Raw genomic sequence first — 22,669 nt, forward strand, 5'->3', positions numbered from 1 at the left:
AGTTATTAATTTAAAAAGTATTATTAAAATTAAGTTTAAATGTAATTATGCCTTGCAGCAATTTGAAACTGCTTGTGGAATATACCTCTGAAAATGTTTAAGTTCATTAGTTCTATATTGAGATTGGTATTGGAGATTCGGGAAAGAGCAAGTTGGAAAATTAAGGAAGGCTATCCTTGAATTTTTTTATGTACTGGAAAATGACTAAAATTTCAACATTAGTCACTGTGGGATACAAAAAATAGCTAAGGTGCTGTGTGAGAAACACAACTTTTGCTGTATTTCTTGTTATTCTGTTAATCACTGAGTTCTTCTCTGTTTCTGCAGTGACTGGTTAAATGGAAGCCATTCCTGGGATCTGGATGGTTTCTACTGACGCAGACTTTGCATAGCAGCTCCATCACCTCAGGAGGTTGCAATGAGTGGAGGAGGGGATCAGCCTGACATCCTCAGTGTGGGAATATTGGTCAAAGAAAGATGGAAGGTGGTGAGTATGCCTTCCTGCAATTCTGTATCTTCTTTGAAACGTTTTTAGAAAGAAGTGGTTTGTGCTTTGTAATTAATTTGAAAAATATTGTGAGCTATATTTTGCTTAGTACTTAAATTAATTGTGAATGAGCTTTAAAACTACTTGTTTCTCTTACCCTACTTTAAAGAAAAGTTATGAGGATTTAAAGTGGCTTATTTTTTTTTTCTGATAAGGACCTAGGAGAGCTCTTAAATCCCAATGTAGTGCCTGATCCAAGCACAACTGGAAGAATACTGTTAGTATGTTGAACCCAATCAGCCACTGATTATGTCAGTCCACTTTGGAGATCAGTCAGAAGCCCTCCCCTGAAACTAGTAGGTTTGTGCGATATGTTACTCCTTATAGGAAGGTCTTTCAGGGCCTTGCAGCTCTTCCTTTTGTTTCTTGGATTTTATGGCATAGATTTATTCTCAGCAGATTTGTATTCATTTGATTGTGAGCCAGCATTGGCTTTGCCATAAATAGCTCTGTTCCCTTTTGCTGTTCATATCCTTGATTTGCATCTTGAGGGAAATAGTATCCAGTTGAAGCTATTTCTGCTGGGAGAAACAGGCTGAGTTCTTGTAGTTCCTTCTCCATTCCTCTGATCACTTTGGTTTTTTTCACTTGGTATTAAAAAAAGGCCAGTCCACAATAGAACATTCAGAGTATCTGTGTGTGTGTAGTAGGCTGTGAATGGATTCTGAATTGCTCATTTTATATTATTTCAAGTTTTTTAGAACTATAAGACACAACATAGAAGATACAATTTCATCATTAATTTAAAATTAATAAGAGAGAATTGTTTCAACTGTCTTGTGCCCTATCTTTCAGTTAAATATGCAGGAAGCTGATACTAACTCTGTGTAGAAAATCTTTGTATTTCCTTTTGGGTAAATAGAACCTAAACAGTTATCTCTGGAGTATAAGTATTTGTAAAATACCTTCTTATATTTAATCTCAATACAGCAGTGAAGTAAAAACAGAAAGCATAATATTGATTCAGATCACATAGTATAAAATACTATTTTAAATACAATAATATACAAAATAAAATAGACAATAACATGCATATCACTAGCCACGAAACCACTTACTTGTCTGATGTGTGCAACAGTGGCTGTGTTTTCTTCAGGTATATTTTCATTCCTATGTAATGAAGACTGCTGATGATATAAGTGTCTTCTGGAAAATTTTGAAAGTAGGCTGAAGTTCATTTCATGTAATTATACATTTTTACTTACATGTTTTCCAGATATAGTATTACAGGAAGATGAGTGCCAAGTATTTCCTGTGGGTAGCTCTTCAATTTTCTATCTTCTGTAGCAAACATTAAGGATTTCTTGATGGCATCTAAGGTGATAGACTTCCTGAATTCAGGATTTCATAGGACTGTCTCCCAGCAGAAGAAACTGAAATGCAGTTTTTGGATTTTTTTGCTGCTGAGGACCTTGTTCATTGCAGTTGTGAAAACCATATCTAAAATTTTTGGACATGAACATTTAAAAAAAAAACATGTCCAATTAAATTTAATTTTAACCTAGACATTATTTAGGGTTATTCTATTTTGAAAAGTAAGCGTAAAAAATTATAAAATATTTTTTCCCCAGTGACAGCCCTCTTCTCTAGTGGTGTCTGTTACATTTGCTTTTATCCTTTGTTGATGCCTTTCCTCATGCCTCTTTTTTGACTTTGAAACATTTATTAGAATCCTGACTTGGAGAGACTTGCTTGTAATGGTAATTGATTTTTTATATCTTTAAGAATAACATTCAATATGTAGTATAAGCAAAGGTACCAAGATAAAACTTGTTGGAAATTGTATGCTGTAGCCTGGAAGCGTATAAAGGCACAGAAGTCAAAGAGAGAAGAAAGAATTTGGGGTGTGAGATGCTGAATGCAAAAAGAGAAGGCTGAAGCGAATGAACAAGGTGGGATATTGTAATGCAGATGTAAACAAGGGCAATGTGGTCCTCATCAAGGTAAAAGATGTTGAGCAGGTGTGGCAGGAGGCCAGTATTGAGAGGTCACCACCTGTGTGAACTGGCAAGCAAAATGCAAGTGAACAGAAAGCGGACACAGGGATGGGCTGCCCAAGATTACCATGGAAATGTTGCCTCTGTGTGATGAATATATGGGAAAACCAGAGCTCAGCTGGCAGTTGTGACTGTGAAGGATGTGAAAAGCAACAAGAAAAGCTTCTATAGGGATGCTGGCAGCAAAAAAAAGACCAAGGAAAACATGGACTCGTTGAATGTGTGTGACTCGGTGACAAAGGACATGGAAAGTTTTTTTTTCTGCAATCAAAGAGAGGTTAATTTGGGCCTGGAATTACTGAGTGGTGTAATTATTGGGTGTATGTTAATGATTCTGGTGTACTTTAGCTGAGGATATAAATTGATCTGTTTATTTGTTACAGTGATGGTGGTTTTGTTTGCTTTAAATTTCTTTTAAGCACACATACAGAGAAACAATGCTTTCAGAGGCAGTCTTTCATGGTCTGGCCATTTTTCGAAGCTGGTAAATGAAGTTAGATGATAAACATGTCTACATTTGTAAGGGGGTGAGGAAGGCTGTGTCACCTCTTTTCTTCTCACCTTCTTCACCATGTATTCTCACTGGTGTGCTTGTACTGCACTGAACATTCATGTGTTATCTGTTATCTTCTTATTTATTTATAGAGTCTAGGCTATTTTAAAAAATGGTTTTCCTGCTCAGTCAAATGTCTGATGGTGTTAATTAGGAGACATTAGATTACTTTTCAGAATCTGAAGATAGGTCAACATATTGCTGCTCTCTAGAACTCTGGACAGTTTAGATGACATTTTATGCAGTGTAGTCATATAATGTTAGCAGCTGTATGTTTCAGATGACATTTAGAAAACCATGTTAGTCTTAGGGTAAGTTCCTTTTTGTCTCCTTTTCTCTTTTATCAGCTTTAGAATGTTAGCCAAGGGAGGCATTTTGTGAAACAACATTGACATTTTTGATATTGAAAACCAAAGTAGTGTCTGTTCCATGTGACCACTTAAAGCAGAGTGAAAAAAACACCTTTTAATATTTGCTCTGAAGGTAGAGCGAACTAATTAGTATGCCATGAGCATTCTTTTTACCTCTTTCTTGCAGAGATGAAACTTTCAGTGCTGCATGTTTCTTGAGTCTGTCTGTTAATAAGAATTATATAGGTGAATTGTAAGTGAATGTGTGTAACAATTGAGATGTATATTCAAAGATAATCTTAGCCATTTCTCATATTTATGACTTAGCTGCTGTAAGTCACTCCATATAATAGAAAATACTGTCTCTTTTCAGGAAGTCCAAAAACTTGTATGACTTTATACCGTTATTGTTCAGTGTGCATATTTCTGAAAAGAGAAAAAGATGGTATATTTTAAAAATGTCACTGTGTATTTGTATTTGAAGATCTCTGGGCTGTGTGTGACTATTTGAGGAAAGACTTTATTCAGCATGCTAACTTTGCCCAGATTCATGCTGGGAATTCTACTGCACTCTTCTATTATGTTCTATACAATAGTGCAGATGGGGATCAGGTGTGTTCTCTTCAAAACTGGTTAGCCATACCTTGGTCAATTATTCAGTAGCTCTTTTATGTACTGAAGGATATAATTATTATTTGGAAATTTATTTGTAATACAACAGGGTTTGCAGTATGACAGGCAGAACAAAGAAGTATTGCTGTTTTATTTTCTTTCTTATCCCCTCTTTAAAATATGTTTTTGTTCTTTCTTTTTCCCCAATATAGTTGAGAAAAATAGGAGGTGGAGGATTTGGAGAAATCTACGATGCACTGGACTTGCTTACTCGGGAAAATGTTGCACTGAAGGTCGAATCAGCTCAGCAGCCAAAGCAAGTGCTGAAAATGGAAGTAGCTGTGTTGAAGAAGCTGCAAGGTAGGGCTACACCTTGGATATGCAAGGAGTAGAATGTCAGTGTATCTTCTTTAAAAATAATTGTAATTATAATAATATTTTTAGTAAATATTTCCTGTATTCTTCATGTTATTGGTTAATTATTATTAAAAGTGGAATAGAAGCTCTTTCAGATTCTGAAAGTTTTGCTACAGTGAAGCTTTTGTTTGAAATGGGATGAAATGAAAATAAAATTAACAATAAAAAGAATTCAATTGCTGCAAAAATCTCGGTACAGATTTACTTTATTCTGAATCCATATCTTCTCTTTGTTTTTTGCTCTAGACCTTATTGTTATTCTTGTTTTTATTTTTTCTTCTAAGATTTTATTTTTCTGTACTATGTAGCATTGAATATTTGAGGGTCCTTCACATAGCATATGTTTTAAGAATATTTGTTTTCATTGCTTTGCAGGTGTTGCTGAGAATTCTAATATTGAAATAGGAAACACACTTAAAAAAATTCCCATGAGCAAAAATCACAACTTTAAAGTACTGTAACTTGTATGAGAAAACTACTGGCGTGTAAAATCCTGAAATACTTCCAGGGTTCAATTCCTTGAACCAGAGTTTGAATAGTCAAACTTACTTTAACTTTAGATACTTTAATGAAGCTATCAATACAGAGAAATATGCAGTGGCTTCTCTTCTTTTTACAACACAAGATTACAGAAAGAAAGCTTAAGCAGTGATTTTTTTCTTTAAAAATTATTATTTTTAATAAGAAGATTTTGAATAATAGATGCATTCCTGTCAGCAGCCCAATTTTTCCAAACTCTTACTTTGAATAAAACAAAGTCTGCATGACATATGGTGCTGCCTAATGTGCTGTAAAGGTCACACTGCAGCAGGAATTGACAGCCTCTATAGATTTAAGAGGGCAAGCATGTCACATGTTATGATGGTAACAAACTGTTCCTACGCTTTTGTCTGTTTCAAGGATTTCACTAAAACATCTAGTATTATATGTCTGAGCAGGGAGATTTTCTTAGACTTTTAAAGTTTCTAGTCCAGAGATGAATAGTAAATTTCAATATTGCCAGTTGAAAGTTGGAAAACATTTGTCAGGGTTCTTGAAAGAAATTATCCTAAAGACAGTGAGTTGTGAAGAACAAAATACTCCGTAACTCCTGGTGTTCTTAAATGCTCAGAGTTAATTTTTCCAAGACTTTGTGGTTTTTTTTCTGCACACATGAGCTTGATTCTATTTTACAATGCCAACGGTCCTTAAAATGGTATAGGTGAAACAACTAAATGATAAGGAAATTAGTAGAGCTGAAAGAAAACACTGCAATTTGGCAGCACTACAATGCTAATGTATTTATGAAAACATTGCCTTATATAGGACTGTGTAACTGGAGTGCATTTTAACTTTCCACTGTAAATTACAGTGTGGTGGAGTTTCAGTTAAGATATTAGAAAAGGGATTTTTTTTCTTAGTCAAAACTTTTTTATCTTTTGAAATACTTGTGGAAAAAATTGATGAAATAATAAAATATTTATGTGTGAAAAATTGCCATAGGAAGTTATACTCTCAGAGGAATAGTTAGGAAACTATAATTCCAAACAGCCCAAGTTTTCCTGCAGAAGAGTTTGGTTCTGTTGAATCATGGGAAACATCTAGACAGGAAGAACAGAACAATGAAACATATGACCAACAGATCCACTGAGACAAATAACCCACAAAATATATAATCTAAATAAATATTTATGTTATTTATTGTCTCAGTATTATTTCTCTGAGCAAATAATAAATGGAAGCTTTTGTGTAACTGAAAACCAGATTTTATATGAGATCTTTAGAAATAACACTTCTGACAATCTTTCTTATGAGAAAACAATCTAAATATATTATTCCCTACATTTCATATCTTGTTACTCTCTTGTGCCAAAAAAAGAGAAAAAGTTGGTGGTAATAGTAACAGTAGAGGTGACCTCCAGTCATTGTAATGGAAGTTTACAGTTAACACTGTTACTGCTCTGGTTTTAGACAGGGAATATTGTAGGTGATGAATAAAGCAAACTTAGTGAAGAGATGGGTCAAATGAACCTTTTGCATATATTGTCATTTATAATTTGTACAGATATGGTACTTTAGTTTTATATACAGCTTTTTTTATCCATACTTGGAAGGTTTTTTATTAAATAAGGCTATAGTAAAGACCATTTTATCTTTTACAGGAAATCTTTGCTCCCAGGAGCCTTTTTTATTAATTTCTTTACCTTCACAAGGTTTCATTTTGAAAGAGCTAAAAATTTGAAGCATAGGGAAAATCAAGAAAAGTGGAAAGAATGGGGAATGGAAGACAACTTTATAATTGCTTCTTAAAGTTTTTTTAATTATTATTAAATTCTTTTTATATAATTTATATAATAAAAATTCATCTTATTTTTTAACAATTTTTTTCTGTTCATGCAGATTCAGACCAGGTGAAATTGTAAACAGTTATTTTAGGATATTTTTGTAACAACTTTATATTATCATACATCCTCTGAGACCAACTTTTATCTTGTTCTTCTATCCCTTTTTGGTGTGTGTGTGTATGTACATATATAATTACTCTCCTTTTCTCAAAGGGCTTAGGTTCTCTTCTTGCAAGGTGTTCTAGTTACATTGGGCGTAGAGAGGAATAGAATTGTCATGAAAATCCTTTTTGTTTCAAATATTTGAAAAGCTTCCTCTGTAATGAGTAACTGTAACTTGCAGTGTTGGTGAAGAATTTCTTGATGTGTGGATCTGAATTTAAAAAAAATACTGCACAGTTTGTGGAATATTATAAAAAAACCAGACTTTTAGAAGAGAATAAATGAACAGGTGTGTTCTTCTAGTCTATACTAGACCTAGGCACATTCTTTGGGTTATAAACATGCTTTTGAATGTATCTGCACTAGAATCTTATTTCACAGAAACTGTGAAACTGATATAAGAATAGATGTTGGCAGAAGTGTAGGGATGCACTATTTCTCACAATTCTTTACTTTCAGAAACTTGAAATTGAACTAGTGTGGTAATTATTGCGGGGGTAAAATGAGTAATAACTGTGTGGTATAATGGAGTATATAAAAGTAGTGACTTTGCTTATGGTACAGTGACTAATGAAAAACTTAAAGAAATTCTTTTTAAGACTCCGAGCTAGCAAAACATGCTGGAATATGTGAGTAATTGTATGACTTCTCTCTTAATTATGAAGGAGGACTAGACTCACTGATACGGCCATTTATTACAGCTTAGTCATCAATTGCATCTTAATTTTTCTTCTCCCTGCTGTCTCCTAATTGTTGTTGCAGAATATTGTTTAACTCTTTAAGTTCCTTATTTTTGCCTTTTTTTTAAAAAAAAAGAAATGTACTGCAACAGATGGTTGTTTTGTTTAACCATGTTGGTAGGCCATCTGTTCCCACAGTCAGATGGGAGAAGACAGATTTATCACATCTCACTCAGTGAGAGTGAGACTCACTCAGTTGGTTTCTGTCTCACACAACCTTACAGACTTCTCCCTCACTCATTTACAGCTCTGGAGCGTAATTTAGTGATGGGCTGTGTCTGGTGTAGGCTGTAAAGCTGCTGTAGTGCTACACTGCAGCAGCCTGAGGAATGGCAAACAGGCTTAGCACCCTTCCTAGGAGATTTTTCAAGGGCAGAGTTGTTCCCTGCAGCCTATTAACATCATCTTCTTGTCCTGCAGCTCAGCAGTGTAGCTCACAGGTGTAAGGAAATACTGTTTTCCTGCTGAGGAAAAGGCTGTAGTAGGTGTGTATAGCCCCACTGGAGTGGTGGAGGATCATTCTATTTGAATAAGGTATTCAGGTTTTACTTCTGTCCTTCCTCTTTCCTCAATTTTATATAAAGGTTTCTAGGAAGTTTACCACACAAACTGAGTTGGTGCTCCAGTCAAAATGGAATTTCTCTGACTAATCTGAGTTTTAGACATTTACTGAATTTGTCAGATAAAATCTGACTAATATATTTCTCTGAAGATGTTCCTTCAGAATACCCACAAATGGCTGTAAAATTAATCATAAATATTTGAGATGAGACTTCATTAAAGGAAACTGCAGCAATGAATATACAAAATTTCATCCTGATAAATTTGCTATGAATCCTTTTTCTTCATAAAATTATACTGTCTGTAATATTGCCTGTCTTACTTGAACAAATGGGTGGAAGGAAAAAGTGGAGGAAAAATGGTAATGCTTAAAGTTTAGCACTTACATATTTGCAGAGATGTAGAGATGTCTTTTAAAATAAATTATTTTGATGAATCCTGTCAGATTATGTTTGTTTAAAAGAGCCTACCAATCTGTTTTAATTGGATGTGGCAGGCAGCTTCCTGAGGAAGCAAGAAACAGGCAACCACTTTTCTGTCAAGTGAATTGAAAACATTTAGAAGCTCTAGGGTCAAGTTTTAGGGTTTTGATGGAGCTAAAAGTGCAGCAGTAGCAAAAAGTCCCCTCAGATCTGTCGCTAGACATGATGGTATTTTGAAAACAGTAATGAGAGCAGTGGGGGTTCCTTGATTATAGCATTCTTGTAATCCTAAGGATAAAGAAATTAATGATAAAAATATTAGGTCACAAATTTTATGTATCTTTAGCCACCACTTGAGAACATCAGCTTTCTGTTGGCTGTAGCTTCCATTGGTGTGAGAAAGGAAGGTAAAAGGCCTGAGGAGCCTTCATGCTACAGTTCCCTGTTCTCTCATAGAGTGGGGCGGAGTGGGATCGTAAGGGGTTGCAGCTTTTCTCCAAGTCAATGAACACTGGTACCAAAATGACCAGAGATTTGCATTCCCATTCTGTTTGCAGCTGCAGCCTTTGGCTTACCTTTTTCTCTGTATTTACCTGGGGAATCTTCTGCTGTGATTTACAACTGCAGAATAGAAAGGAGATTATTTTTGACCTGTCTTCTCTGCAGTTTGCTCCTAGGACAGGAGGAGGCTTTAAAGAAAATTGGCTTAAACAAAACTCTGATTTTTTTTTTTTCCTGTTTCAGTATACCTGAGCTGAATTTATCTTTCGTAGCTAAACAGCAAGGATTGTGTTCTAGAGAAAGATATTAATAAATTTGATTAGTTGAATTACATTTTCTACAATTTTTTAATATAAAACATAACTCACAAGTAGTACTACTGTTTTCTTTCATCATGGCATCCGCAGCTTATAGAAAAGAGGAATATTGGCTAGAAATATTGTCTATTACAAACCATAAGATTTATAAGGGGATAACCTTTTCCAGTCTGAAATGCCTTCAATTTGTGAACAGTTAGGCATGTTGTCATGCATGTTTTCTTATGGAAGAGTAAGAGCTGTGGTTATGGGAGAAAGCTTCTCTTTAATTGCAGGTAGAACTAACTTTGATTTTATTGCTATTGAACTGTGTGGGGCTTAATTTATTATTTTACACATTTTCCAGTAATTTCCTAGCTATTTACAGGAATAAACCACAAAATTTCATTATTATTGGCTAATTTTCTTCTTTTTCTCTTAGGAAAAGATCATGTCTGTAGATTCATAGGATGTGGACGGAATGACAGATTTAACTATGTGGTCATGCAGTTGCAGGTTAGTGTATGAAAGTGCTCAATGTTTGCTTGTGTGTTTACGTTTATTAGCCAAGTTTATATGAAGATACCAGTGAGATTTTAGAGGATGCTAAACAAACAAATGAAAAAAACCCGAAAGATCACAAATGCATTGTAGTAAGTGAACATAAATTGAGCATATTCTTATATCTTTTTCCTTTTATGTTCTTTCCATAAGTCTCTCAAAAAGGAGAAAGCTTGCATCCTGAGAAAGACCTGACTGTTAGAAGAGTGAACTGTGATGTCTTCTGAGATATTTTACATTCCTTTCAAGTCTTCACTTGATGATAGTCTAAAATGTATTATATTAGTCTCTGTATTTTGTTGACTTTTTTATAAAAATGAAAAATAATCCTATGCAAATAAAAGAGACTTTTTATTAAAAATATGTGCTTAGCACTTAGAGTTACGGGGTTAATGTCCTTTGTTGCCCTGGTTAATATGAATATTGAACAGTGTGTTCTAGTTCCTACTGCTGTTCTTCTGTTATTTTAGAAGAATAACAGTTCTATAATGTCATGGGGTTGCATTTCCTACATAATATATTTTTCATCTGTTTGATATAATATGTAATTGCATGCTTTTCCTTAAAGAAGTGAGCATGAAGAAGTCTTCATGAGCATTTTCTCAATGGCCTTTTTTGGGTGTGACAAAAATACAATTTTAAGTAATAGTGTTTGCACTGGTCTTCTAATAGGGATTAGTTTGTTCCATGTTTTTAGGAATGGAAAGATACTAAGTTCGTATTTTCAAAAACAAATTCTAAATTTAGTATTGGAGATACTCGTGGACATACAGTCATTACATTTAGATGAGATGTGTTACCTTTAAGTGTGAAAATAAGTATTGAGAGTATTTTGTGGTTAATCATGGACAACTAAAGAAGAAGTAGGAAGCCTTTACAGCATCTGTGAATCTTGGCATGAGTATGTTTTTATGGAAATGTCCTTTTAATTTTATCAGGGTCGGAACTTGGCAGACCTGCGTCGTAGCCAATCTCGAGGGACATTCACCATTAGTACCACTCTGCGCCTTGGGAAGCAGATTCTGGAATCTATTGAGAGTATTCATTCTGTGGGATTCCTGCACAGGGACATAAAACCAGTAAGTCTGCCCATTAAATCAAAACAGGCAAGTGAGGTGCGGTCATTAGATGGCTGCAAAAGTAAGAATAGCTTCTATACTAGATGCTAAAATGCAAAAATGAGAAGGGATGGAAAATTGAATGTTTAGTCATCAGGTAGGGCAGATTTTTTCTACTCATTAATGTTGGATTGCAACAAGAGTAACTTTGGTATTTTTCAGTCTTTGTCTCCAGTTTAGGCCTCCTTGCAATTTCCTGTGATTAAAACTTCCATCCCTTATCTTTACCATCATGTAACCAAGAGTATTTGCCATGAGATATTACATAATTCCTTGACTAATGGCAATTAATACTGTGATATAATAAATCCAAAAGAATAGATACTAACTGTAGAGTGTGTTGATAAGTCCTTCAATAGCAGTTTTTATGTATTTAATATATTTCCAGCAAACACGAAAATGAAAAACAGACTGTATGAGAAAACTATTTTTATTGTGAAATTCTATTGTTAATAGGTTAGTATGAGGAGAGTGCCTTCCTGATAGTATCATGCTTTTGTTCTTACTATTTTCTATTTTTCTTTGAATTTATTCCTGAAATTCAATCACCTGTTTTTGATAATGCTCTGTATGACAAATATCATTAGAACGCTGAACTGTCAGAATTTGTAAATGAGGAAAAAATAAGCAAATCTTTGTGTTTTCAGTAGATGAAAATCTGGTTTGTTATATCTGACATATGTTGCTAAGTTTCCTGTCAGCCAAATGATGCTTACATAAAACGTCCAAGAAGTTTCTGTACATTAGGAAAATTTCGTTTGCATCACTTCTTCCTGGCAACTTTTTATAAAACTTATGTTCTCCCTGACCCATCCCCATTTAAGCCTTCATTTAATAGGAAAAGAGAATAGAGGCAGTGAATGTCCAGAGAAATTGGTGAGAAAAAATCAGCTGGAGCTAACTGTGCTTTGTGCTGAGCTCCTTGGCTGTTTGTTTTCCTTATGACCAATTAGGCAATACTGAAATTCTGTGAGTAGGTGACATGATTGGAAAATTCTTGCTAAAAAGTAATATATTCTACATAATAAAGTAAGATGACAATCTCTTTGGACAATATAGGCCTCTGTTCTGATATGCTAACTTGGATGCCTGTTTCTCTTAATAACATTTTCTTCAAATTTATTGGGAGTTCAGTACAAGTGAAAACATGGAAGGAAGGATAGAGAAATAGAATATCAATTTTATGGTTGTGGAACATACTGACACTTGTGTGTATTCATCTGTTATCTGTCTGTATTTCTTTTTCTTCCTAGTCAAACTTTGCAATGGGACGTTTTCCAAGCACCTGTAGGAAGTGTTTTATGCTGGATTTCGGCTTAGCACGGCAATTTACCAACTCATGTGGGGATGTCAGACCAGTAAGATTTTTTTTCACAGTTGAAACCCAAATTCTTGAATGTGGTAGTATGCTGTATTTTCTTCTGGAGAAGTGTGGGAGTTGCATCAAACTGGTAACTGTTGTAAGCTTGACAAACACCATCCCAGATCAGAAATGCCATGTGATTTATTAATTATGTTTAAAGATTGGCAGTAGGGAATGAGTCAGGTTTCTGGTTTTTGGCTTGAGACAGAGGTGTACATCTAAGATATTTTGGGATAATCTCTTATTTGGTTTGGAAAATCAAGTGATAAATAGGTCTTCATTAAATATCAGAAAAATATACCAGAGCTGAATTTCACTTGCTGTTTTGTATTGCATTTAAAAAAACCCCAAAACCCAACAACAACAAAAAAATGAGGAGAAAATGTAAAATCAGACACTAAACTGAATGCATATAATCTGAAAGAGAAAGTCTGAATAACTAAAACAGTGATAGGACACTTATTTATGTGCTCTTATATAATATAGTGTAGTTCTTGTATTGCCAATGCAATGCAATCTGAAGAAGATTGTAGGTGAAAGCATATCAATGAAGAAATTAAAATTTTAGGCAAGTAGAGCCTCCCTAATTCACAGGTGGGCAGTTAGTTTTGTTAATTCCAAAGTTTGAAAATGAGCAAGTCAGTGCCCATTGTACATGGTAATGTTTACAAGAAACATTTTCTTTATTAAGTTAGTTTAATTTACGTTTATAAATATTTATAAATATGATGCAAATTGAGTAGTAGAAGCCACCTTGGTTTCAGGATTTTCACTCTTATTTTGCTTAAAAAGTTGAAAAGTGGCAGATTTTTGTGTGCAGATTATGAGATATGTGAATTGGTAAGGTGGATTAGTGGGGTTCAGCTGTAATGCTGGACACTGCAATGAAAGCAAAGAGCAGAGGAGACCAACAGAGTGCCTGCTGCTGTTGGAAAGGTGAGATAAACATTTTAAATAGTTTGGTTTTTTTTTTTAATTTCTCACTGTTCATGTTGTGTTCTGTATGTTTGGCTGCTTATAATGTTTTTTGAACTGACCTCTAATTTCAAATAGAAAATAATTCCCAAGATTCTGTCTTGGCTGTATAAACACACCAAAGGTAACACTTCTAGAAAAAATAAATTATAACAGAAAATTCAATATTTTTGATATTCTTTCTTTTGTAAAAACTACCTCTCACCTTTTGTTTTTCATTGCAGTGCCCTACAATATAACTGAAGTAATTCTTCAGTTGAAATTGTTTAGAAGTTTTTGACACTGTAATCAATATTTGTAGAGTGCAGTGATGGTAGGGAAAAAGATAGTGGTTTTGTTTGCATGCAAATGGTTTGTTAGTTAGAAATGGTTCTTGAATAGCAAGCAGCCAAACTGTTGGCCTTGCTTACTAAGAGTATTTATTCATATTATCACTAAATGTGCTATGTGCTTCTCCTTAAGGCTGTCCTTTTAAGCTTCATTAGCTTTCTTCTGCAGGTGTTGCATGTAATGCAGGACAATGCAAAAGCATGTTCTTCAAAAGCATAATACTCTCTTCATAAAAACATGCTCTATAGTTAAGGTTGGCTTGGTGACTATTAACTTTTTATAACCCTAGTTTTGCTTTCCCTGTTTTATTGTCTTTATCTCAAACCAGGATGTTTCTGACTTTTACCTGTCTTGCTGTTGGGGAGTGGGTGGGTGGCTGAGTGGGGCTTGGTTGCTGGCTGGGGTTAAGCCACAGCAGGCTGTTGTTAGTTGTTTGTTATAGACAGGTTTGGAGGGAGGATTTCTTGTTAGTTTATTCACTTCCTGAAGAATTATGGAGTCTCCTTAGACTTCTTAACTGAAAGAATGGTCAAGGCAGAGAACTTAGAACAAGAAATCCTTTCTTGAGATGATCCAAATTAATTCCATGCCATTTTTCTGTACATAAGGTTTCCCCAGAGTTGCATGTCATGCCTCTCATTTCCTAAAACATCTCAGTGTTGTTTTCAGAGATGTTGTTCATCTTTGTACTACCCACCTTAATGTCAGACTCTGTAGTGATTTAGCAACATTAAAACCATTTTCCTAGGGAGTCCATTCAGCAGTACCTGCTTCTATCTAAATCTTGTTTTGAAAAATTCAGTTTTAATATAAAAAGCTTTTCAGAAAGTAATATTTAAAGAAAAAATATTTTCAGTACTCATAGTGCTTACTGTGTTTTTCATTGCATTTTGAAGTGTCACATATGGACTATATGTATGAAGAACTGAAGGGCCAGCATTATGAGTGTATTTCATTGGGTTTTTTTCCTCCATGGGATTTACATTAGCATAATTTTGCACCCTTGGATTAGGTTATCTACAATCACCTTTGGCTTGCAGCAGCCCGATGACAGTAAAACTGATTTTGAGAGGAAAAAAAAAAAGTCAAGGACATATATTGTAACTTATCCACCAAGAATAAGACAGAATCTAAGTAATTGCTTCTTAGTAAGTGTTAATGCCACCTTTCTCACATTTTTCTATCCATCAGAGTCCCTTCCTCATGAAAAGTGTAAGTTTTTGAAGTCAGTAAGCAACAGCAGTCTTCATGTGAACTGCTGCTGCAGGATGCACTGATTTTTACATAACTGAGGGACACAATTCAGAAGGGAAACAGATACCTCTTGGGAATCATCAGTTAGGTTTTCTTCACAGATTAACCTGGGGGCCTAGACAATGATGTGTTGTTTGGGTCATCCATTCCGTCTGACCCAAACTTTCAATACCAAGAATGGCATGGAGTTAAAGAGTGAAGGAGTTCAATGAGCTTTTTAAAGTGGATATAAATTGCTGTAAACATAGAAAAATATTTTCTGTTTGTAAAACCTAGTATCAAATTTCTTCTTTCTTTTTCCAGATTTCCCTGGTACTTCTGTCCTTGCCTTTTTTGCTTTTTAATACAATCTTTTCACACACTGCAACTAAGGTAGCTGAAATAGCGTCTCTCTAGAACTGCAGAATTTCCTCATCCAGCAATATCAGAACTCTTTTTCAGAAAAAATTGAAATAATATATCTCCACGATATTGTAGCTCTCTTTTTTTCTCTTTCCTCCTCTTCCCTACAAAGGGGATTCAGTGCTCTAAGCTTATTTTTACACATCCACTGTGTAGATAGTAATCTGTTGTAAAGCTGGTGAAACGGGATAAAATTGGTTAAAAATGTAATACAACAACTGTTAGAAAAGGACTAGTCCTTTTTGGTATTCTTTAATTATTTATTGGGACTGTAATTTCAAATCTAGCTTTTTCCTTATAGGAAAATATTGTCCCTCTTAATAAAGAGGGGTAAAAGGTAATTTCAGGAAATTACAGGAAGGAGTATTTTGAGGGACAATTGTACGTAATGAAAGCATGTTCAAGCCTTATTAGTCTGCCCCAGTGTCTGAGCATAATGTCAAAAGGAAATGCCTTTATTGCTCATCTGAAGGATCCAGGGGTTTTACATTCTCTTGGGTTATTTAGTTAGCAGAGACATTTTCCCACTTGTTCCAGATATTAGCCTTAAAATTAATTTGTTATAGTTGCAGTTTTCTTCTTGTAGTATCATTTTACTATAGTGGTCTATGTGAATCTTCAAAAGTGAAAGAAAAACATAAAGCAAAAACCAGGCTTTGCACACTTTTTCGTGCTACAGATAGTTCTCTCTCAGAATTACTATAGTAAAATAAAACATTTTTGTCTGCTAATTTTGACATGGATCGATTTTACCAAAGTTGCCCTGTCTTCTAGCTGTCTGAATGACTATGCTTATGAGGAGCTGACTTCAAGGAGAGATGGATATGTCTATTGTATTCAGTAACAAGATATTTGTAAAATGTATAAACATGTTGAAAAGAGTAGTGAGGAGTTGCAGTTTATTAAGTTGTATGATCTGATGCTATTACCTGACTAAAACTTAAAAATCAGAAACAAACATTTGTTGTATTTTGTATGTTTGTGAAAGATGAATGAACAGTAACAGCTTCTGATTCTACATGGTGGGGACAATGCTAGGATGCAGGTATTTGGGGTACATGTAAAATTAATTTATAGAATGGAGGTTGGTAAGGGACTACTAATTGGTGGGAGGAGCCTTCTCTGGGGATAGAAAATATCAGAAGAGAGCAAATTGAGTGTGGGAGGAACAAAAACTGTTGGGGATTATGTATGCTGTTAAAAGAAGGAAGGATGAAGCACAGGCAAGCAAATAAATTGCTGGAGAGAGGAAGCCAATAAATGAATTAATGGTGTAGATAAGAATTGATTACTGAAAAGCAGGGTAATTAGAATTTAATTGTAGGGATACTCTAATCATCAAACAAATATATTTAGCAGGATGCAAATTTAGTATATTTATGAGATTCATAGTCTGCTGTTTATTGCTTTTTGAGGGTGTAGTACCTAACATTTTGTTTGCTATTGTCTTAGAGATAGCTGAAGTAAGTACTAGCATATTTTTGGTTTTTAAGGCAGATGAAGAATAAATGATTCTTTTTGCATGTAAACCTAACTTCATGCAGCCATCAATTTCCATGTCTCTGTTTACATGCTGAAAATGGAAAGTGAGGGTGTCAGCTGTGGTACAGAAATAGAAAACCTTGAGGGACAAAATGCAAAGGACATTTGCATTCTTAACATCATCAGTACTGCAGCCAGCTCTTAGGCAGTTGTCATCACTCCTGTTTTAAAGGGAACCTTAACCACAACTGTTTTCTGAGGTACTATTAAATTTAATACAAAGAAAGCAAAACAAAATAAAAGAATAAGCCATTAGTCTTTGCTGTTAAAAAGATTAACCTTTAAAAATAATTTTAGGCAATAATTCTTTAAAAATCCATAAATTCAACCATCATGTATTATCACACGCCTGAGTTTTGTGGTCTTTTTTTAATGTGGATTGCAAATTATAAATTAGTGAATTTTATTTGTTTTGCAAAGAAGATAGTATAACATATATGCAAGCTGAGGTGAAAAAGATCGGGAGTAACAGAATTAAAACCCTATGCATAAGAAGGTGCCATTTAGATAAAACCTTTTCATCTAAAACATCAGTGCTTTTCTACTCAGTATACAGGTCTTACTGACTGGCAAGCTAAATAATTGTTGAGATAAACAGCCAGTCCCCTGAATCTGATGATTTGGACTCAGCAAAGATAATTGAAGGAGAAAATTACTTTCTGCCAAATTTGGTATTTAGTTTGGAATGTGGGATTCCTTTACTGAGAGTATCGTGACTAGCAGGTTGAAATGTATTCAGAGGAGAATGTTTTGATTGTGAAATTGTTGTATTTTTGATACGTAAGACTTTTTAGGTCAAGGCGAGAGCTACCCTATGACTGCATCCCCCCATCTCCCCACCTTTCTTCTGCTCTTCCCAGTGACTACATTTTAGGTCATTCTTCAGTGGTTATTTAAATAAAATTAAGAGCTTCATCAGAGTTCTCATTGTCATATGATATTTTACCATGACCTTATTTTCAAGTGTCTAAATTTTCCTGCATTTATTTGAAAACAAGTAAAAAATGAAAATTACATTATTTTAACAATAAATAGATTTAAAGTATTTTAGAGTATTTATTTACTCTGAAGATTAACAGAAATATTAAAATCTAAAGTCGACAGAGTATCCTCCAGAATTTTCTGAGGCACTACACATGCTCTTTACTCGTGACCTGTCAGTGACAAAAATTGTCTTTGACTTCTGCTAAAGCAGAAGATACAGCAGCTGCTGTACAGTCTGACCCTTAGAAAAATGCTGTGAAAGCAATTGTGAATGCAAATGTCTAGATTTTTTATTGTCTAGGGAAGCAGTTACAAATCTGTTCACATCAAACAATGCACATATTATTCCATATCAGGTGTTTCTGTACAAATCAGCTAAGGGCCTTTCATCAGTGCCCTCAGGCTCTGAGGATTTTCCAGCGAATGAGGTTTTATCTTCAAGTTTCACTTTAAGGTACAGGTGGTGTCCTAGAAATGTAGTATAAGAAGCTGAATACTTTAAAAAAACAAACAAACACAAAACCAAAACAAAGAACCAATAAAATGATGGAACACCCCCCCTCCCTCCCAGAAACAAATAAACAAATGAATAAACAACCCAAAACAATCCTGCACAGAATACTTCACAAACATGTATTGGTAGATAAAAAAGCAGAGTGTTATATCAATTTTGAAAGCTTTGGAAGTCTATTGTACTTCAATTACATACAGGGACAGAAGGTATACATTTCTTATATACTGTATTTTTGATTTGGTTTTTTATTTGTGAAAATTTAGGAATGGTTATAAATTTGAATTGCATGGATGTTTCTTCTAGTAAGATTCTGGATTATCTAGATTGCTGAGGAAGTGTAGAGAATACTTCTATGTTATTCTGCCTGACCTGTCATTTTGGCAGAAGAATTGCAGATTGTTAATTTCTGTATTTGGAAGAGAACAGTGTTTTTATGGTGTTGAAATAGTGGAAGCTATATCCATTAAATGCTTTTTATGATGGGGAAAAGGAGTGAGATAGTTTTAAGAATGAAAAGAGTGATAGTGAAGCTACACTGACGTAAACAAAATGGTCACTGCAAGTCTTTTGTCTTCTTTGAAGGCCATTTGGACCCATGGACTGTTTAAAGTTCTCAATCTCCTTTTCAAGTAAATGCTATTATAGCAAACACTGATACAACTTTAAAAGTAAGACTCAGAAGTGGTCTACAAATAGTGTTGACTAAAACTGGTGCAGGTTTTTTTATTTGTTTGCTCCAGTGATCTTCATGATTTAGAATTTGTGCTGGTAACTACTGAATAATCCCTTGGCTGTGTGAATTTATTATAAATAAGAATCTGTATACTGGGTGTTGTTCAAGAATAGTTACTAAACATAGCATTCAGAATAAAATTTGGAATGAAATGAGACCACCCATTAAGTTTAAATGATTGGCAGCACCTCATCTGCAGAAAATTGTGAAATTGATCTGGTTTTGGTTTTAGTTAAGGAGCACTAAGATACTGTTTCTTCAGCAGTTCCTTGACACACCTCTGTTTTGAGTGACACAGGTTAAAGCAAAGTCCAAGGACAACTAGGACATGTTTATGAGCACAGTATTAAATGGCAGTGGATTTCATGGAAAATAATTAAATAGTACAGGGAGCTGTTTGATGTCTTAGGGCACTGTATCATGAGTATAATAAATAATTGGCTCAGATACGTCCACTGTCCTAAACAGGCCTCTCTTCCATACCTGACTAAACTGTTGAAAGCCCTGTGCTGCAGGGTAATGGTGCATGTCATTTTGTTAAATGCACTGTTCAGTCGCTCTTTCATCCTGTTGAGAAGCATTTTGTCGCTGGCATTTACCTTATGTTATCTCTTCTCAGTAATGGCCTCTCTCAGTGCTGAACAGTGCATTACAGAAGGACATGATTAGCTGAGGATTACATGTGTACACCTAAACAAGGAACAGAGTATTTATTTTTCCTCTTGAAATATTTTCATTTTCCTCAGAGCTTTTTGAAAAACATATGTTGATAAGTTTTTCGCTGAGGCTTTTAGACATTGATATACTTCAAAGGTGATGTTTTATAAGTTGTCTCTTAAAGTGAATACACCATTAGCTTGCAACATAATTGTTTGGAACAAAACTGTGACAAAAAATTACTTTTCCTCCTCAGCAATTGCATGGAAGCTATGCATGATGTATTGGACACCTCTGCAGCAATGCTTACAAAGCAAAGACCTGTATGTGCTGAAATTTGGCATTAGAATTTCCCAGGATCAAATGTCTGTAACTGGGCAATCCTAAAATATTTTTTTTTATTAGTTTCTTCATTCTTTTTCTAACAAAGGCATAATGAGAAAAAGTACTGAGCACATAGAATTGTACAATGCTTTGGGTTGAAAGGGACCTTAAAGACCACCCGGCTCCCGCTCCCTTGTCTAGACCAGGTTGCTCAAGGCATATCCAAACTGGGCTTGAACACTTCCCGTGATGGGGCATCTACAGCCTCTCTGGACAACCAGTTCCAGTGCTTCACCACCCTCTGAGAAAAGAATTTCTTCCTAACAAAGCAAAACTATGTCCAATTTTTCATTGTTACCAACTGTCTGCAGAGATAGGATAGGTACCTTAATCATGTGTTTTGAGACCAGCCTTCTCAATGGCCTCTCTGCTTCTCTTCAGCACTTCATGTGAAGATGCAACAGCTGGGATTGTAAAGCATGAAAAATACATAGTACATTTGTACTGAACTCTCTATAAATCAACAGAAAGGCATAGAATGAACAAGAAATCATAAGCAAACAAATATTTAAAACATTTAATATGTACATCTTTGAATTTATTTGAGTAATGTTGATTTATAAGCAGTGTGCATAAGTTGGAAAAATTATGACAGTCATTTGAGGTTCCATTTCTGAATTAGTATTGCTTTGATAGGCAAGAGATAGGAGTTAGTTTGGTGAGGTTAGTGGAGACATTATTTTCAATAGAGAGACTAAAATAACTGTTAGACTGCTGGGTTTCAAAGGTTTTTTAAGTAATGCATAGCTGTAATAACACCTACCAGTGACAGACGTGTGCAGCTGTGACGGTACAGCAGTGTTACACCTGCCGGTGTACCATTAATTATTGCCTGCTAAAACCTCCTTCAAGGACATAGAGGAAGATTATTAAGGGCACAAGCTTATAGTGTATATAAGTAGCATTTTCAGTATCCACTGAACATGATTGATTGCAAGTTTGCTTGCATTACTGACAGAGTAATGAAGGAAACCAGCATTACAGAGACAGCCTGCTGGTGTCTTGTGTGTGTGGTAGTAAAGGTGAATTAATGCAAAAGATGAAAAGTAGAGCATTATGAATTGACTTGGTGACAAAAGTAGAATGGATATGTGAATTTCATGCAGTGTGACTTTGTTTTGAATTTTTTTAACACCTCAGTGGAATAATCTTGGAATTAAATAATTAAACCAAAAACTTAAGAAAAACCTGTGTGTTTATATTTGAGAGGAAGATTCTTTATGGCCTGGAGTTTCGGGTTTTGGGGTGAAAAATAGAACCGAGTACATGATATCCTGCCTGAAGAAACAGTTTGATTAATAGCTGAGATATGAAAAATTATGATGATAGAATGCTTTGTTAGGATATATTGGTTTTTTCCTCCTTTCCTGTTGTGTGCAGCACACTGGTATCATATCCAAACAATCATTAAACAATTTAACTTAGAAATTTAAATTAGACATTCTGAAAGGTTCTTATAGCTGCTCTATATTCTGATTCAGCAGTTCCTTTATTTTCTGTAGAGCTAATAGATGCTCAGGGGAATGGGCTGTAACGGCCTGATAAAAAAAAAAAAATCTAGTGATATTTGATTTTAGTTTTGAAATAAATTATTCTACGAATGGTGAAACTTACAGTTTTTCTATTACTTTGTGTACTGCTACCCTTATGCCCTCCAAATTTCTTAGTATTTTCAGCTTCATACTACAGATTAGCTTTCTGATCAGTACCTAGTTGCACTTTTGGGATTCGGCTTGTATTTACATGCCATCTAAAACTAATGCTGGTTGACCAGCTGACTGGTGTCTGTTAAGATGGATGTGAGCCATTTTAATTGAATTTTAACTATCTGTCTCTGTGTCAGTGTACTAATTTGGGTTCTGTCTTTAATCACCAATTTTCATTAAATTTGCAGGAACTGAAAGTCTTTGAGAGCTGTCCTATTTGTTTGAAAATAAAAGTTATTGTCGTGGAAAGACAGATGGTTTGGTCCAGTAAAATTTGTTTTCTGGTGAAAATAGAAGCAATTGAAAATCAAACCAGAAGGTCTGGTTTCCAATTCTTTCTGGGCTAGGGACTAAATTCTCTGCTGAGTTATGAAAAAATAGTTTGAATAAATTAAAAGGAAGAAAATGTGTTATTTTATTGTGGTTTAATCTCAGCTGGCAACCAAGTACCACAGAGCCTCTTGCTCATTTCCCCCATCCTGTGGAGTAGGGAAAAGAATTGGAAAGAAGGTACATGTATATACATTAGCTTCCTTGAGACTTTTTGCTTTCCATCCATAGTTGAAATAAGCCTACTACTGAAACAGCCTATTTCTTTAATATATGGTATTATCATTATAAATAATAAATTAGATATGTACAAAACATAAAAAATAAGTAGAAA

At 34.7% G+C, this 22,669-nt stretch overlaps 1 protein-coding gene across 7 annotated transcripts in view; it reads left to right on the forward strand.

Annotated features, from left to right (window-relative positions):
- TTBK2 (tau tubulin kinase 2) overlaps window positions 1-22,669 on the forward strand; it is an 83,468-nt gene that overhangs the window by 22,033 nt on the left and 38,766 nt on the right. For 6 of the 7 annotated variants that reach the window (XM_064424520.1, XM_064424519.1, XM_064424518.1 and 3 more), the window contains 5 exons: window positions 328-487; window positions 4,272-4,419; window positions 9,925-9,998; window positions 10,982-11,122; window positions 12,415-12,519. In XM_064424520.1, the coding sequence (XP_064280590.1) occupies window positions 419-487; window positions 4,272-4,419; window positions 9,925-9,998; window positions 10,982-11,122; window positions 12,415-12,519 (537 nt within the window). In that variant the 5' untranslated portion in view covers window positions 328-418. Of the gene's footprint in view, window positions 1-327; window positions 488-4,271; window positions 4,420-8,122; window positions 8,237-9,924; window positions 9,999-10,981; window positions 11,123-12,414; window positions 12,520-22,669 lie in introns of those variants that run through there. The other variant, XM_064424524.1, reaches the window with a different exon arrangement.

Source organism: Passer domesticus, chromosome 6 (assembly GCF_036417665.1).
Source record: "Passer domesticus isolate bPasDom1 chromosome 6, bPasDom1.hap1, whole genome shotgun sequence".
Taxonomy (NCBI): Eukaryota; Metazoa; Chordata; class Aves; order Passeriformes; family Passeridae; genus Passer; species Passer domesticus.